Source organism: Nerophis lumbriciformis, linkage group LG08 (genome assembly GCF_033978685.3).
Source record: "Nerophis lumbriciformis linkage group LG08, RoL_Nlum_v2.1, whole genome shotgun sequence".
Lineage (NCBI taxonomy): Eukaryota > Metazoa > Chordata > Actinopteri > Syngnathiformes > Syngnathidae > Nerophis > Nerophis lumbriciformis.
The window spans coordinates 44058148-44074576 of record NC_084555.2 but is presented as its reverse complement, the minus strand read 5'-3'; the positions used below and the strand labels follow the sequence as shown (position 1 = coordinate 44074576).

At 40.1% G+C, this 16429-nt stretch overlaps 2 gene segments (V, D, J or C); one reads left to right on the top strand and one right to left on the bottom strand.

Moving 5' to 3' along the window:
- Positions 1–3772: 3772 nt before the first annotated feature.
- Positions 3773–4334, bottom strand: LOC133611836 (Ig kappa chain V region 3547-like). The segment is given in 3 exon segments: positions 3773–3866; positions 3914–4211; positions 4283–4334. Coding segments are annotated over 3 exon segments (444 nt in total).
- Positions 4335–4414: 80 nt separating this feature from the next.
- Positions 4415–15550, top strand: LOC133611206 (Ig lambda chain C region-like). The segment is given in 3 exon segments: positions 4415–4451; positions 13509–13634; positions 15107–15550. Coding segments are annotated over 3 exon segments (492 nt in total).
- The last annotated feature ends 879 nt before the right edge of the window (positions 15551–16429 follow it).

The following is a 16429-nucleotide window of genomic DNA, read 5'->3' as shown; positions in this document are numbered from 1 at the left end:
AGGTTAGGTATTGTCCCAGCTGATATTGTTATTATAAGTGCTAACGCAGACGAACCATTCATAGCGACGCCGTGATCACTACCGTGTGTGACTATGTTTACATCATGGAGTGGTCTGCTGCTTCCTCGCTTCCCTGCTCCCTGGAACTTTATTGTCGATCATAAATCATGCATCTCACCTGGACAGAAGACGTCTGAGGAGGTATTCCGACAAGTGAGTCATTCTTCACCCAAATGAGGATGTATGAACATCCGAGCAGTCAGCAACTGTAATGACAGCAGACATTGTACAGTAAGTGATGTTTTATTATGTTTGTTGGCTCTCATAAAGTCTGCAGTGAGTAATAATCAGTGGGGAAGAAAGAAAAAGCCAACGTTGTGATGCGTTTGTGAAATTAATTTGTCTGCTTAAAAAGATCAAAATGAGTAAACATTAAATGTTATTATAAACGTGCCTGTTGCTACATTACATATATACTTACATCATGTGTATTAAACCTCAATGGAGGTGTTTGGATGTTTTTTAAGGGCTTCTAAGGGAAATTGCACGGCTCCCAAAGGCTCCGTTGTAAACAAGAAAAACATATATTATTATTATCTATTAAGTTATAAGGTATTTATTGTAGCACTGCTTAATTGTATGTAAACATACTTGTCATCAGTTTTTATGAGTCCCTTCTACTGCAGTATATTTGATTAGCATTTATCTCCGTAATCAGCCTGACCTAAGCCTTGATAATGATCTTTGTAATTAACACATGCTTTCCTATCATTTGGCAAGGTGGTAAACTGTAAGTAGGTTAAATATAATTATTGAATATGACTAAAATCAAGAGTAATATTACTAATTCAGTATTAATATGTGAGTGGGCCCTGGGCCCCCGAGGTCCAAAAGGTGAAGAAGTCCTGTTTTAGAATACATTTCAAAATCGGGTTGGTTTTTAAGGCCATTAATGGCCTGGCCCCAGCATACTTGGCTGATATTTGAACTGTTGGCCACCCAACCAGGACCGTGCACTCATCTGTACACACATCTCTGCAAGCACCAAGGACAGGATACACTCCACAACACTGGACAAAAGTATTGGGACACTTACACTGGACAAAAGTATTGGGACACTTAGGACTAAAACTTGACAAAAGTATTGGGACACTTGGGAATAAAACTTGACAAAAGTATTGGGACACTTAGGACTGCCACAGGACAAAAGTATTGGGACACTTACACTGGACAAAAGTATTGGGACGCTTACACTCGACAACAGTATTGGGACACTTAGGACTACAACTGGACAAAAGTATTGGGACACTTAGGACTAAACCTGGACAAAAGTTTTGGGACACTTAGGACTAAAACTGGACAAAAGTATTGGGACACTTAGGACTAAAACTTGACAAAAGTATTGGGACACTTGGGACTAAAACTGGACAAAAGTATTGGGACACTTAGGACTGCTACTGAGCATAGGTTTTGGGACGCTTACACTCGACAACAATATTGGGACACATAGGACTACAACTGGACAAAAGTATTGGGACACTTAGGACTAAAACTGGACAACAGTTTTGGGACACTTAGGACTTAAACTGGACAAAAGCATTGGGACACTTAGGACTACCACGGGACAAAAGTATTGGGACACTGAGGGTTAAAACTTGACATAAGTATTGGGACACTTAGGACTAAAACTTGACATAAGTATTGGGAAACTTAGGACTACCACGGGACAAAAGTATTGGGACACTTAGGACTAAAACTGGACAAAAAAATTGGGACACTTGGGACTAACACTTGACAAACGTATTGGGACACTTAGGACGAAAACTGGACAAAAGTATTGGGACACTTAGGACTAAAACTGGACTAAAGTATTGGGACACTTCGGATTACCAATAGACAAAAGTATTGGGACACTTAGGACTACAACTGGACAAAAGTATTGGGACACTTAGGACTACCACCCTGTTTTTTTCATGTATATATTCATTTCACACCATATTCATTGCACTTCTACATTTTTTATATTTTTATATATTTGCACATTGTTTTTCTAGCATGCACACATCGCACTGTATGGAATGGCCTCAATCTCGTTACCTTGCGTAATGACAATAAAGCTGATTCTGATTCTGATTCTGATTCTGACCACTGGACAAAATTATTGGGACACTTAGGACTACAACTTGACAAAAGCATTGGGACACTTAGGACTAAAACTGGACAAAAGTATTGGAACACTTCGGATTAAAAGTAGACAAAACTATTGGGACACTTGGGACTAAAACTTGACAAAAGTATTGGGACACTTAGGACTACCACTGGACAAAAGTATTGGGACGCTTACACTGGACAAAAGTATTGGGACACTTAGGACTACAACTGGACAAAAGTATTGGGACACGTAGGACTAACACTGGACAAAAGTATTGGGACACTTAGGACTAAAACTTGACAAAAGCATGGGGACACTTTGGCCTACAATTTGACAAAAGTATTGGGACACTTAGGACTAGCACCAGCAAAATATGCGTGCCCGACCAACGCTGCTTGCAGCTTTAATTATTTATGTTTTCCCTGTTTTTACTTGCTTTTAACTTGTTTGTCTTGTAAAGCACTTTGGGCACCATTGTGGTGTTGTAATGTGCTATACAAATACACCTTGACTGATTGATTGATTGATTGATTGATTGATTGAAATTAAATTATGAAATGAAATGAAATGAAAGTTTAATTGAATTGTCAGGTAAAAAAAATGATGTTCACAAAATTCAAACAAAAAAATTCAGTTACATAAATTCAGTGTCAAATAAAAGCTTTCGTATTAAAGACACAAATTAACCTACTTAGTACATGCTCTAATCAATAAATTAAGTGCAAACACCTAATTTAAGTCTTTAATTGATCTTTTAGTTTGTATTGAACTCTTTAAATCAGTGAACTTACACAATATTGTCATTTATGGACATTTACTGTCAATAAGCTTTGTTGCCTGAAAGTGAAGAAAATAAATAATTTTTTGGGGGGGAGCAGGACAATCCCCAAAATGTGCTCCAGTTTTTCACGTTTCCTATCATATCTGTGTCAGACTTTGAACACACTGTGCTCAATTCAAATAGAATATTATTGTTATCCATGCATTTTCAAAGTACTGTATCACAACAAAACAGGACAAATGCTGAAGCACATTCATATTTCTGGATTGGGACTTCAAACTATTGTTTAAATTATAGTTAATAATTCCTTTTTATCAATCGTGTGTGGCCCTAAACAACCACAAAGAGCATTGGTCTTCACCAAGGGGTTCGCGGAGGCTGGGAGGGTCGTAACATTTTTGTCAATATAGACCATTTTTTAGATGTATACTTTTCATAAATAATTGTATAAATTTATAATTTTCACAAATGTGAATGTATCTAAATACATATTAGCAATAATCATCCACATATCCATTTTCTACCCCTTGTCCCTCTAGGGGTCGCGGGAGGCTGGAGCCTATCCTAGCCAATAATCAGTTTAATGTATTAATTAATCCATGTGTTCTGTGTTCTGGAGTTAATTTAGGTAAAGTTTAGGAGTAAGAGCTACAGCTACTTTAAGGACCAATTTAATATAAAACCTAATTTTATACAAGATGTGTTAGTTGGGGGTCCTCACTGCATCTTTATTTCAGTTTGGGGGTCCTTGGCTTAGAAAACTTTGGCATGAAGTGTTTACGGGACGGGCCGGCCCTGAGTGTTAGTGTAACTTCTTCTTCCCTCATTTCAACTTTTTCTTACAAGTCAATCAACTTGTTCAGATTGACGCTGGTTCTGCTTGGTGATCTTTGTTCAGTGGACCAGTCATCATCATCTTCCACTTTCACTTCCCTCAAACCAAAGGAGGTTTTTGTACAGCTCTCAATCACCGTGTATACCTTCCACCTCCAAAACGGGCAAAACAGTAGTAATCAGCGACATCTTCTGCCTGAACACCAGTGATAGTCAGAGTGTAGTCAGAGCCAGATCGTGTGCCACTGAATCGAGGTGGTGTTCCAGAAGAAGGATGTGATGCATAATAGATCAGAGGTTTAGGAACCTGTCCAGGTTTCACTTGGTACCAACTGAGATCATCATCAATATTTGAACTCCCTTTGGCGCTGATGGTCACCGTCCCACCAAGACTGACATACTTGATTTTGTCTGTCTGGGTCAACAAATCCTGGGCGGAAGATCCTGAAAGGAGACGGCGATGATTACATCAACACTTTCCCTTTAGGGACGACTCAAAAGAGTCTTTGTCTCACCTTGAATCAGCAGAGCCGACTGGACGAGCAGAAGCACTGGTGCAGGCCACATCTTGATGCACTTTTCCAGCCCAGTGCGTGGAAAGAGTCCAGATTTATCAAGACGTGGCGGTGCGGCCAAGCGGAGCGCTCATGCAAATGAGCTCCGAGCGCACCTGTCTTTGTGAAAGTGAGAGGGAGGCGTGGCCAGGACCACTTCCTGTCCATGTTTGTGTTGCACATCTGCCTCAGACCCCTTCACTGACGCTCCACTTTCACCACAACTCCTCCATATTTCATGTACTACGAACCATACATGAACATGTTTTGTAAATAAGTAATTCATTAAAGTTAAGTCATTAAATGAATAATGATAATGTGACTAATGATTTATTTTGATTTTATTGGCACTTTTTTGTAAAGAAGACAACAACAATATAACTTAAAAAACAATATCAAACAATATAGGGGGTTTTAAGGATATTTTAGGAAATCTATAGCCCCCCTAAAAGATCTAATCATGCCATTGGTTCGACCGCTTGATGAAAATCATTATTGACCTAAATAAGGTATTCACATGTTTTTTTAAAAACAAACTATTTTCAACCAAATGAAGACAAGAATGAGCTTTTTAGTGCATGTTAACATACTGAGTGTGTATTTGTTGTCCTAACAGTGATCCAGCTGCAACTGTGACATCTACCCACCAGAGGGCGCCTGCCAGCCAAAACAAAAATGCTGATACAGACGTGATCAGTGTTGGGTTAGTTACTGAAAAGTAGTAACTAGTTACAGTTACTAGTTACTTCATTTAAAAAGTAACTCAGTTACTAACTCAGTTACTTACACCAAAAAGTAATGCGTCACTGTGAAAAGTAACTATTTAGTTACTTCTTTTTTTCTTTTTCTTCTTTTTTAAAGCTCCCATTAATGCCCTTTTAGCCTTCATTTCAGTACTGTTATTGCACTGGAGAATAATACAATCTGTTGATCAACTTGACATGCATTTGCATCACTGAACTCTGCTAGGCAATGTGGTCTACATACAACACACAAAGACAAAGTTATGTTACAAAGACCAATTTGTTTCTGGCCAGAACAAATTGACAAAACTATTTTAAATAGCTGCAACATAACGTACATAAGTAACAAACAGCATAATAACAGCATAGATGTAAAGCAAGAAAGGCACACACTACATACACAAAGCCTAACCAGGCATTTTCTTCCTCAAGTAATTCTGATACAAAATCATGTCTGAAGCCTCTACACATTTCCCCAGTTTTAGTTTAGAGATAAGGAAAGATTGGCCTGGCCCACTAGGATCCCTCTTTATGTTTGTGAACTTTATAGTCTATACATTTAAAGTGATGTGATAATCAAACACTCTAGAAGTCTAGAATGAAAGAGTATATAAGAGAATTGACAGCAACGTTCCCTCTCAGGAGCGCGCCTGTGCAATTGCGCACTGCTCAAGCGTCCTCTGCGCACGGCAAATCTATGCCACGCACAAAATCAAATAAAAAAATAAGCGCAAAACAATTTTCGACACGACACGGACACGACAGAGAAAACCGTTTTCGTCATCATTGGTCAAATATTGTAACGTCTGTCGAGACGCTTTGAGGACATGAATTCCATCCATCACTTTACCGAGCAAAACTCTTTATTGTCGGCCATAAACACATCACCAAAACATTAGTAAAAAAAAAGATATCTAGCAAAAGTGGTCATTTTCTGCAGTACAAACCAGACCAAAAGCAACTTTGTTATATCAACAGCAGCCGCTCGCTCTTTCTCACATGCACAAACACTTGCACATATGGCACTTAGCCAGTGATGCGTTTACGGCCACACAAAAAGTCGGACAACTCCAACACCACACATGAAGTGTAATTCCAGGTCGTTACACTATGATTTACCAATCAAATGTGTGCTTATTCTAGTGTCATTTATTAGGAATCTTAATTTATAAATATTAATCATTAAATGCTGTTAGTATATTAAATAAATACTAATAAAAATATATTTTTTACAAACAGGAAGTTGCAGGAATGTACACATGATCCCCTGCTTACATCTCATTGTGCAACATGTGAATGTTTTAATGGGAACTAAATGCAATGTCTGAAAGGGGTACAAATTATTTCCAAAGCAGGACCTCCACCCAGACAAACAATACAAGTACACAGTTCATGAAAAACAATATTTGTTGTTATTGTCATTGTAAGTGGGCCTAAACACTTATATTAGAAATGGAAATGACTGCTGTCATTTGATTATAATAATAAGAGAATGTTGTCTGTCTATCTGTGTTGGCCCTGTGATTAGTTGGGGACTTGTCCAGGGTGTACACTGCCTTCCGCCCGAATGCAGCTGAGATAGGCTCCAGCGACCCCGAAAGGGACAAGCGGTAGAAAATGGATGGATGGATGGAGATTAAACTTGTTATTTAGTCAGGTTTGGGACAGGTGTGCTGCTGGTGTAGGCACAGTGTGCATGTCTGATGTTGCTCACATGGGCTCCACTCAATGCTCAGGGAGTTTTTGCGTTTGCTCACACATGAACAATTAGAGGGAACATTGATTGACAGAGTGTGTGTACCTTCAGCGGTGATTGATGAGGCAGAGGCAGAGTTAATCCTTAAATGGTGGTGGTGGAGGTGAAGTGGCATCGGAGTCTCTATCTCGCTTTACTAGCTTCGTCAAAGCATGTTACTTATGTAGCTTGTTTCAGCATATTTGAATTGCTGTTTTGGGCAGTACATGGGATCTTTGATCCAAAGCACAATTTCCATTTAACTAAAATGTTCTTTTCTTTGTGGTCGACAAAAGAAAAGTAGTGAAAATATCTCCATGTTAGCAAACTCGACTTCTGGCTCCGCCATGATCAGACACGCCCCCCCCCACACTCACACACACCCACACAGAGCGCATGTCTCTCTCTCTTCTCCGGCTTGTGACACAAGAAGAATCAGAACGATGACACAGCAGCGCTCCGATAAAACACACTTTATACTACATAAAAAGTAACGTAAAATAACGCAGTAACGCATCATGTAGTAACGGTAACTGAGTTACTGAATATAAAAAATAACGCGTTAGATTACTAGTTACCGCCGAAACTAACGGCGTTACAGTAACGCGTTACAGTAACGCGTTACTTTGTAACGCGTTAGTCCCAACACTGGAAGTGATGCATTGATATCGGGCCTCCGATAGCATTGCACCGAGACTGTGTCTGGACTTCGGACTAATGTTAGCATGCTAATATAAGAGATGTTAGCATACCTCCAAGATGGCACCGAGTATCAAATATAATGATTTGTAGGTTCAAACACTCAAAATTAGCGAAGGAGGCGAGCCAATAACGGTAGCATACTAACACTGGCATGCTAATATAAAATAGGTTAGCATACTTCCAAGATGGCGCCAAGTATCAAAAATCATGATATTTAGATTAAAACATATAAAAGTTGCTAAAAAGCTACCCTAAAATGTTAGCATGTTACCGTTAGCATGCTATGCTAACTTTCAAGATGGTGCCAAGAATGCTAACATTAGCATGCTAACACTTAGCATGTGTCATACACCAAGTTATATGACACTGGGGAAAACGGTTGCAAAATGAGCAAAACGTTAGCATGCTAACGTTTCAAAAAATTCAGTTACATAAATTTAGTGTCAAATAAATGCTTTCATAATAAAGACACAAATTAACCTCCTTAGTTCATGTTCTATTCATCAAATGAAGTGGAAAAACTTAATTTAAGCCTTTAATTGATCTTTTAGTTTGAATTAAACTCTTTAAATCAGTGAATTTAAACAATATTGTCATCTATATGACATCTATTAAACAGACAATTGATTGAGACTTTTATTAGTAGGTTGCACAGTGAAGTACATATTCCGTACAATTGACCACTAAATGGTAACACCCGAATAAGTTTTTCAACTTGTTTAAGTCGGGGTCCACTTAAATTGATTCATGATACAGATATATACTATCATATATACTATCATCATAATACAGTCATCACACAAGATAATCATCGGGGTGTATACATTGAATTATTTACATTATTTACAATTCGGGGTGTGGAGGGGGGGGGGGGGGGGGGGTTAGGTTTGGTTGTTATCATCAGTCATCAACAATTGAGAACAGGGAAATGGATATTGAAACAGTGTAGGTCTGACTTGGTAGGATATGTACAGCAAGTAGTGGACATAGAGAGAGAGAGAGAGATCAGAAGGCATAAGAAAAATATCTGCATTTGATTGTTTACATTTGATTATTAACAATCCGGGGAGGGTGTTAGTTTAGGGTTGAAGTTGCCAGGAGGTGTACTTTTATTGCGGTTTTGAAGGAGGATAGAGACGCCCTTTCTTTTACACCTGTTGGGAGCGCATTCCACATTGATGTGGCATAGAAAGAGAGTGAGTTAAGACCTTTGTTAGATCGGAATCTGGGTTTAACGTGGTTAGTAGAGCTCCCCCTGGTGTTGTGGTTATGGCGGTCATTTACGTTAAGGAAGTAGTTTGACATGTACTTCGGTATCAGGGAGGTGTAGCGGATTTTATAGACTAGGCTCAGTGCAAGTTGTTTTACTCTGTCCTCCACCCTGAGCCAGCCCACTTTGGAGAAGTGGGTAGGAGTGAGGTGTGATCTGAGGTGGAGGTCTAGAAGTAACCTGACTAGCTTGTTCTGGGATGTTTGGAGTCTAGATTTGAGGGTTTTGGAGGTGCTAGGGTACTAGGAGGTGCATGCGTAATCGAAAAAGGGTTGAACGAAAGTTCCCGCCAGAACCCTCATGGTGCTTTTGTTGACCAGAGAGGAGATTCTATAGAGAAATCTCGTTGGTTGGTTGACCTTTTTGATTACCTTGGTTGCCATTTTATCACAGGAAAGATTAGCCTCTAGAATGGAACCTAGGTAGGTGACCTCATCTTTCCTGGTGATAACAAGTCACCCACTTTTATAGTGAAGTCATTGACTTTCTTAAGGTTGATGTGGGACCCAAACAGGATGGATTCTGTTTTACCCAAGTGTATGGATAGCTTGTTGTCAGCAAGCCAGGTGCAAGTTCTACAGAGTTCAGCACTGAGGATTTTCTCCACCTGTGACTTGTCCTTGTCTGATACCAGCAGGGCCGAGTCATCCGCAAACAAGAACAATTCACAGTCGCATGCCGATGACAAGTCGTTTATGTATACTAAGAACAGTAAAGGCCCCAATATACTACCTTGGGGGACTCCACAGCTCACCGAGAGGGGGGGGGGGGGGGGAACACACGGTGCCGTTCACCTCTACCACCTGTTCCCTCCCCTCCAAGTAAGATTGCATCCAGCTCGATGAGGTTTTCTCAAATCCGATTGCTCTGAGCTTATCCAACAGTATAGCGTGGTCAACGGTGTCAAAGGCCTTCTGAAGATCCAGCATGATCATGCCACAGTATTTGCCCGCGTCCACCTCATGTTTGACGTGGTCGGTCAGATAGAGAAGGCATGTGTCAGTGGAGTGGTTAGTTCTGAAGCCGGATTGGATTTTGTACATGAGTTTATTGGTGGCAAGGTAACCATCGACCTGTTCATAAACTATTTTTTCCATTACTTTCGAAATGGAACTGAGAATAGAAACAGATCGGTAGTTGCCAGGTTCCAATTTGCTTCCTTTTTTAAAGAGGGGAGTTACTCTTGCTATCTTAAAATCTTTTGGTACTTGGCCTTGTGAAATTGAGAGGTTTATTATGTGCTTGATGATTGGGGCAATGATGGAGGCAGAGTCCCTGAGGAATCTGGAGGGGATATTGTCAAGGCCGGTGGCCTTGTTTGGGTGGAGCGCGCTCAATTTTTTAAGCACCTCATCAGCTGTGACCAATTTCTAATTTGAAATCATTGTTGGATACTCCTAGCTTTCTGTAGAAGGCTTTAATGCAGGGGTGTCAAACTCAAATACAGAGTGGGCCAAAATTTAAAACCGAACAAAGCCGCGGGCCAAGGTTGAACAAATTAACCTTTTTGATAGGGACCCAAACAAGTTTTGCATTAAATATTGAACAAGCAAGGCTTATATAACTTTATAGTGACATGCAAAATCGAGTTTCTAATAATAATAATAATAATAATAATTAAAAAATATCAATGGCACATCAAATACAATTTAAATAAACATTGAATGCCTCTTTTCTATTTGCAGCCTTCTGAGGTAAATATCAACATTAACTTTTTCCACAGGCTAATAAATTTGAAAATAAAATAATGAATAAAACAATCATTCAGGATTTTAAATGGCTCAGTTTTCAACACACTGATCTAATCTGATGTGCCCAAGCCAGATACCTGCCATCTTTTCTTGGATGTTAGTTCATTAATGTCGGGGCTCAGGCTTTGAGCTGAGGCAACATTCATTATCAAACGAAGGTGTTCATCAGTCATTATTTCTCGTATTCCACAGTCTTGGGCGCGTGCCTTACAGGCACTGCTTTTTTACGTCCTCTACGAGCTGACGTCATGTCCACTTTTCATTCCTTCTAACAACGTGCCCGCCCAGTCACAAGATATGAGCGGCTCCTGTACGCACACACACGTAAATGCAACGCTTACTTCATCATTAGCGATACAGTTTACACTGAGAGTGGCCGTATAAGCAACTTCAACATTGTTAGAAATATACGCCACACTGTGAATCCACACCAAACAAGAATGACAAACACATTTTGGGAGAACATCCGCACCTTAACACAACAGAACAAATACCCAGAACCCTTTGCAGCACTAACTCTTCCGGGACGCTACGATATACCCCCCCCCCCCCCAGACCCACTTCCCGCTACCACACGCACACACACACACCTTGTAGCATCCCGGACGAGTTAGTGCTGCAAAGGGTTCTGGGTATTTGTTCTGTTGTGTTTATGTTGTGTTACTGTGCGGATGTTCTCCGGAAATGTGTTTGTCATTCTTGTTTGGTGTGGATTCACAGTGTGGCGTATATTTCAAACAATGTTAACGTTTTTTTATACTGGCACCCTCAGTGTAACCTGTATTGCTGAAGATCAAGTATGCGTTGCATTCACTTCTGTGTGCTTGCCCAAAGCCGCACTTATTATGTAACTGGGCCAGCACTTGTTGGACTGGGCGAAAAGGGGACCTTACAATTCTCGGGAGGGGCACTGAAATTTGGGAGTCTCCCGAGAGGTTCGGCAAGTATGAAAATTAGCGATATACCGTGGCACCACCACTGTATATGATCGGCGGGCTAGCTTTAGTCTTAATTTAATATCGGCCCACGGGCCAAGTGAAATTACACTTCAACATTGTTAGAAATATACGCCACACTGTGAATCCACACCAAACAAGAATGACAAACAATGACGGGCCAGAGTTTGACACCCAGGCTTTAATGTGTTCTACACCAAAGCGACCAGAGTGGTGGGACAGCTTGTTGACAAGAGTTGCGGCTATGCTGGTGAAAAAGGCGTTAAGTCTGCTTGCTACCTCCATTTTGTCTGTAATGAGGGAGTCACCCTCCTTGATGCTGATGTTGGTGAGTCTGGTTTTAAGTTTTTGGCTGCAACCGGGAAGCTGGTTGTTGAGAATTTTCCAGAGCTCACGTGGCTTATTTGTGTTTTCCTCTATTTTGTCGTTAATGTAATTTTTTTAAAAGGATTTAGTCAGGTTAGTTGACTTATTTCTCAATTTATTGCATTGCTTTTTGAGAGTTGAAAGGAGTGATTTGAGGTTGTTATTATTGGGTTGTTTATCTACTTCTGTTTTACACTTTTGGTATTCGGAGTATTTTCTGTCTCTGTTTTTTATGGCAGCTAGTAGGTCCGGATTCGTCCATGGTTCAGAGCGGGCTTTGATCCTGACTGTTTTCACGGGAGCCATGTCATTTAGTATCTTTAGGAACGATGTTTTGAAGCGATCCCAAGCAACATCGACCAGGTTACTCGCGACCACAGGGGACCAGTCCCACTCATCTAATTTTAAATTGAAATTATCGCTGGAGTATTTTTTAAGGGATCTGGATTGGGCTGTTATGTGGCCATTGGCTTTGGGTTTAGCTATTTTGTGGGTGCAGAAGGTTAGATAGTGGTCGCTAAGACCACAGATCATGACCCCACTATTTTTTATTTTAAGCCGGTCTGAAGTGAGAATGAGATCTCTGGTTGATTGGGTGGAATCACACACCCTTGTAGGTAGTGTTATTAGCTGGGAAAGACCTTGTAGATTACAAAACTTGCTGGAGGATCTGAAGACAGGCGCCTCTCTGCGTTGAATATCTGTGTTCAGATCCCCAGTTATAATTTTCTCCATGTTGTCTGCCCCAGCCAAGCACTCCTCCAAAGCCCCATAGAAATCACTCTGATTAGGGGGTCTGTAAACAGTCCCTATCAGTACCGGCTTAGCGTTTTTAAATTTGATTTCCGCCCACACAGATTCAAGGTCATTGTGGTTAAGATCAGTGCGAGTTATGTATTTTATATCCTGGTGAATATACATACAAACACCCCCACCATGTTTATTCCTGTCCTTTCTGATAACCGAAAAGTTTTCTATTTCTATCTCTGAGTCAAGAAGCAAGGAATTAAACAGAGACATGATTCAATTTAGCTCAATGAGGAGAAACGCGTAGACCTGTACCCTTGAACAGTGTCGTCCCACGCTCTGACAAAAGCTTGCACGCCTCCTCTTTTATTTGGACTTTCCCTGATTAAATGGCAACAGCTGTTTCTAAGGGGAGGGGGTCGTAAATAGCCGTCGCCCTTGGTCACAAAACAGTTCAAATAAAAGATGCCTGGAGCTTGCGTCAAGTCCTGCTTCCTCTCGGCTTTGTAGATCTCGGGTCAAGACAAGATCTTCCTGTGGATTACAATAGATCAAAGAAACCGACACCTTCATGTCGCTTCCCATCCTACACAGTGGAGTTTTACAAGCCTTTTGCTTGGTAAGATCAAAGACATTTTGTCTGCTCGCCGGGAACTCATGGCAACACAACGTTTTTTGATAACTTAGATGCAATTATTCTCACAGCTTTGTTGCCTGAAAGTAAAGAAAATGAAGAGATTTGGGGGGAGCAGAAAAATCCCCAAAATGTGCTCCAGTTTTTCCCTTTTCCTATCATATCTGTGTCAGACTTTGAACACACTGTGCTCAATTCAAATAGAATATTATTGTTATCCATGCATTTTCAAATGTACTGTATCACAACAAAACGCTGGTTCTGCTTGGTGATCTTTGTTCAGTGGACCAGTCATCATCATCTTCCACTTTCACTTCCCTCAAACCAAAGGAGATTTTTGTACGAGCGCCTCACAACCTTGCATCACTGTGGTGGAGTTTCGGCGAAGGGACCAAACTGGTCATCGGCTGTGAGTACCAGATGTGTCCTTGTTTTTCACTCTGTGTGACAAAAGCAGGATTTTATTGTGTGGAATTTGGAATTAGAATGTGATGTCAATCTAGGAGCAGCTAACAATATGAGAGTCTGGTTGTCATGGTGACTATCATGTGATTGTTGTCTATTTCATGTCATCATGTGATTTCTTCCTGACATAATTATCAAACATTTCAACACGTCAGACGAAAAGAAGTAGGAAGAAGCCCAGCTTATTTCATCCTTCTCCTTCTGTGTGCTAGCTTTTGTAACAATAGAAAGATGGATTATGTAAAGAAGGGAGATAAAGGAAGGAGGAAAAAAGTGTTAAAATATTCAAATAAATCTTAAAGATAAGATAAAATAACTAAAATAAATATAAAATTAAATAATTAATGATTTATAAATATTTGTGTTTGCAAGTCAGCGAGTGCCACATACTGAAAAATCAAAGGATGCTTATTTTTAATACTTTTTAATCTAAAAAAAGATGAATCTAATGCAGGGGTGTCAAACGTAAGGTTTTATCCGGCCTGGGGGATGAGTTTGCTAAGTATAAAAATGAGCAGAAATTTTTGAATGAAAGAAACTGCTGTTCTAAATGTGTCCACTAGATGTCGCAAAATCAAGATTTGTAGATGATGCTACATATGTAAAAAAAAAAAAAAAAAAAAAAAAGTTAGTGCACCAGTTGAGGAAAATGATCAAACTACATTAACAAAATCTTGTAATTTTATTTTTGATATTATTTTTTCATCTTGATAAATTGAAAATTAACACCAACGAGTTGACTGATGAACATTATCACATCATTTATTCAGAAAGTATAAATAACAAATAAAGGTAGAATACTTTTAACCGCAACATGTAAGTGTAAAAAAACCCCCAACAACATTAGGATTTGTACATTTCCAGAATGTGTTCGTTCTATTTTAAAACAAAGAAAATAATCTGAAGTTGTCTTTATTTATTTTTTATTTTTATACCAGTCCGGCCCACTTGGGAGTAGATTTTTCTCCATGTGGCCCCCGGACTAAAATGAGTTTGACACCCCTGCTCTAATCCAATATGCTAATAAATTATATATTTTTTAGTGCTGTCAAAATGATTATTATTTAAATAAGATCATCCTCACTTTTAAAGTTGGATTATTCGTGATTAATCACAGTAAAATACTCCCTTGCGTAGTTAAAATAAACTATTAAAAAAAGAGTCCAAAATTTCAACATAAATGCAGTTTTAATGTCAGAATGTCAAACAGGAACATTTTTTGACATTTTTGACTTAAACGCACCTCATTTATTTACACAAAACTTTCTGACAGTTTTATTTTAAGTATATTTGGAAGATAAATGTGTCAGTCGGAGTCTCCTCACTCATCTTTGCACTAGCAGGAGGTGTTGTCATGTTGATTGACAGCTTTAAAGTGTGACATATTAACTCTCTCCTCCCCCTCCCCCCTCCTAGCGGATGAGGTGCGGCCCCCCACACTGACCATCTTCCCCCCCTCCAAAGAGCAGCTGCAGACTGGCAGTGCCACGGCGGTGTGCGTGGCCAGCGGAGGCTCGCCTCAGGCCTGGACCCTGGGCTGGAATGTGGGGGGCAGCAGCAGCACCTCGGGGGTGTCACACAGCTCGGACGAGGCCACCGGCGACGGCCGCTACAGCTGGACCAGCACCCTGAGCCTCCCCGCCGACGACTGGAGCACGGCCGGCTCGGTGAGCTGCGAGGCCACCATGGAGGGTCAGAACCCCGTGACCCAAACCCTGATGGACCCGGGCCGCTGCTCAGAGTAGAAGCTGAGACGCCCGTTCTTGTTTTTATTGCTTCCTGTTTCTTACTGCTTGATGCCGGAGAACTTGGCGCAGAACCTCAACATTTAAGCATTGTTCAATAAAATGTCCACGGTCATGATGAGTCAGCGCCTTTTTCTCTCAGGACCTCAAATGGACCCACTCACACCTCACTATGACCATTAGAAGCACATTCAACTACACTTTGTTTTTACATTCATAATATTTCATCTTTGCTTTTATTTGGAACTGACTTGACCTGTGAAGCACATCTCAAAGTGCTGTGACAATGCTCATAAAAATGTATACAAAAATTAATGAGTAAATTAAAAATACATTTAAAGAACAACTTTAGATTTGCAAAAATAAATTAACAGCAATTTTAATGAACGATAAGCTATTTTTTTTAGAATTGTATTAACAAATGGTCATGAAAATTAAATAGAGAAAAAAGAATGAAACAATTAATGAAATAAAATGGTGATAAAAATGTATTAAAAACTATGGAAATTTTTAAAATATATTAAAAGTCATAGAAGCCAAAAGCGGGTTAAGGTAATTTCAACTTAATGTTAGAGTTTGATCAAGGAGGTGACCCCAGGATGCAGAGAGGGGAGGCGAGGCTGATTTACAAAATGTTAAAAAATGTAATGAGTCCAAAAAGTGTAACAAAAAGCGATGGGGCAAAAGTGCACACCAGGAATAAGCAAACAAAAGCAGGTCCCTCAGTGGTCGGCAGGGGGAAAAGGCCAGGGCGCACTGAGCTCAACAAAAGGTCCAACAACATCCTCTTCACCTCAGGAAGGCTAGAAAGCAAATACAAAGAGGTGAGGAATTTCAATAATAAGGAGAGACAACATACCAGGCAGGACGAAGTGAATCAGGCACATGCACGTGGGAGGTGCAGGAGACAATAATTGGCAGGGACCAGCTGTCGGTGACGAGCTTAAATACTACTGGGTAGAGATTTGTTGCAGGTGTGCCTCGCCGGGGACTA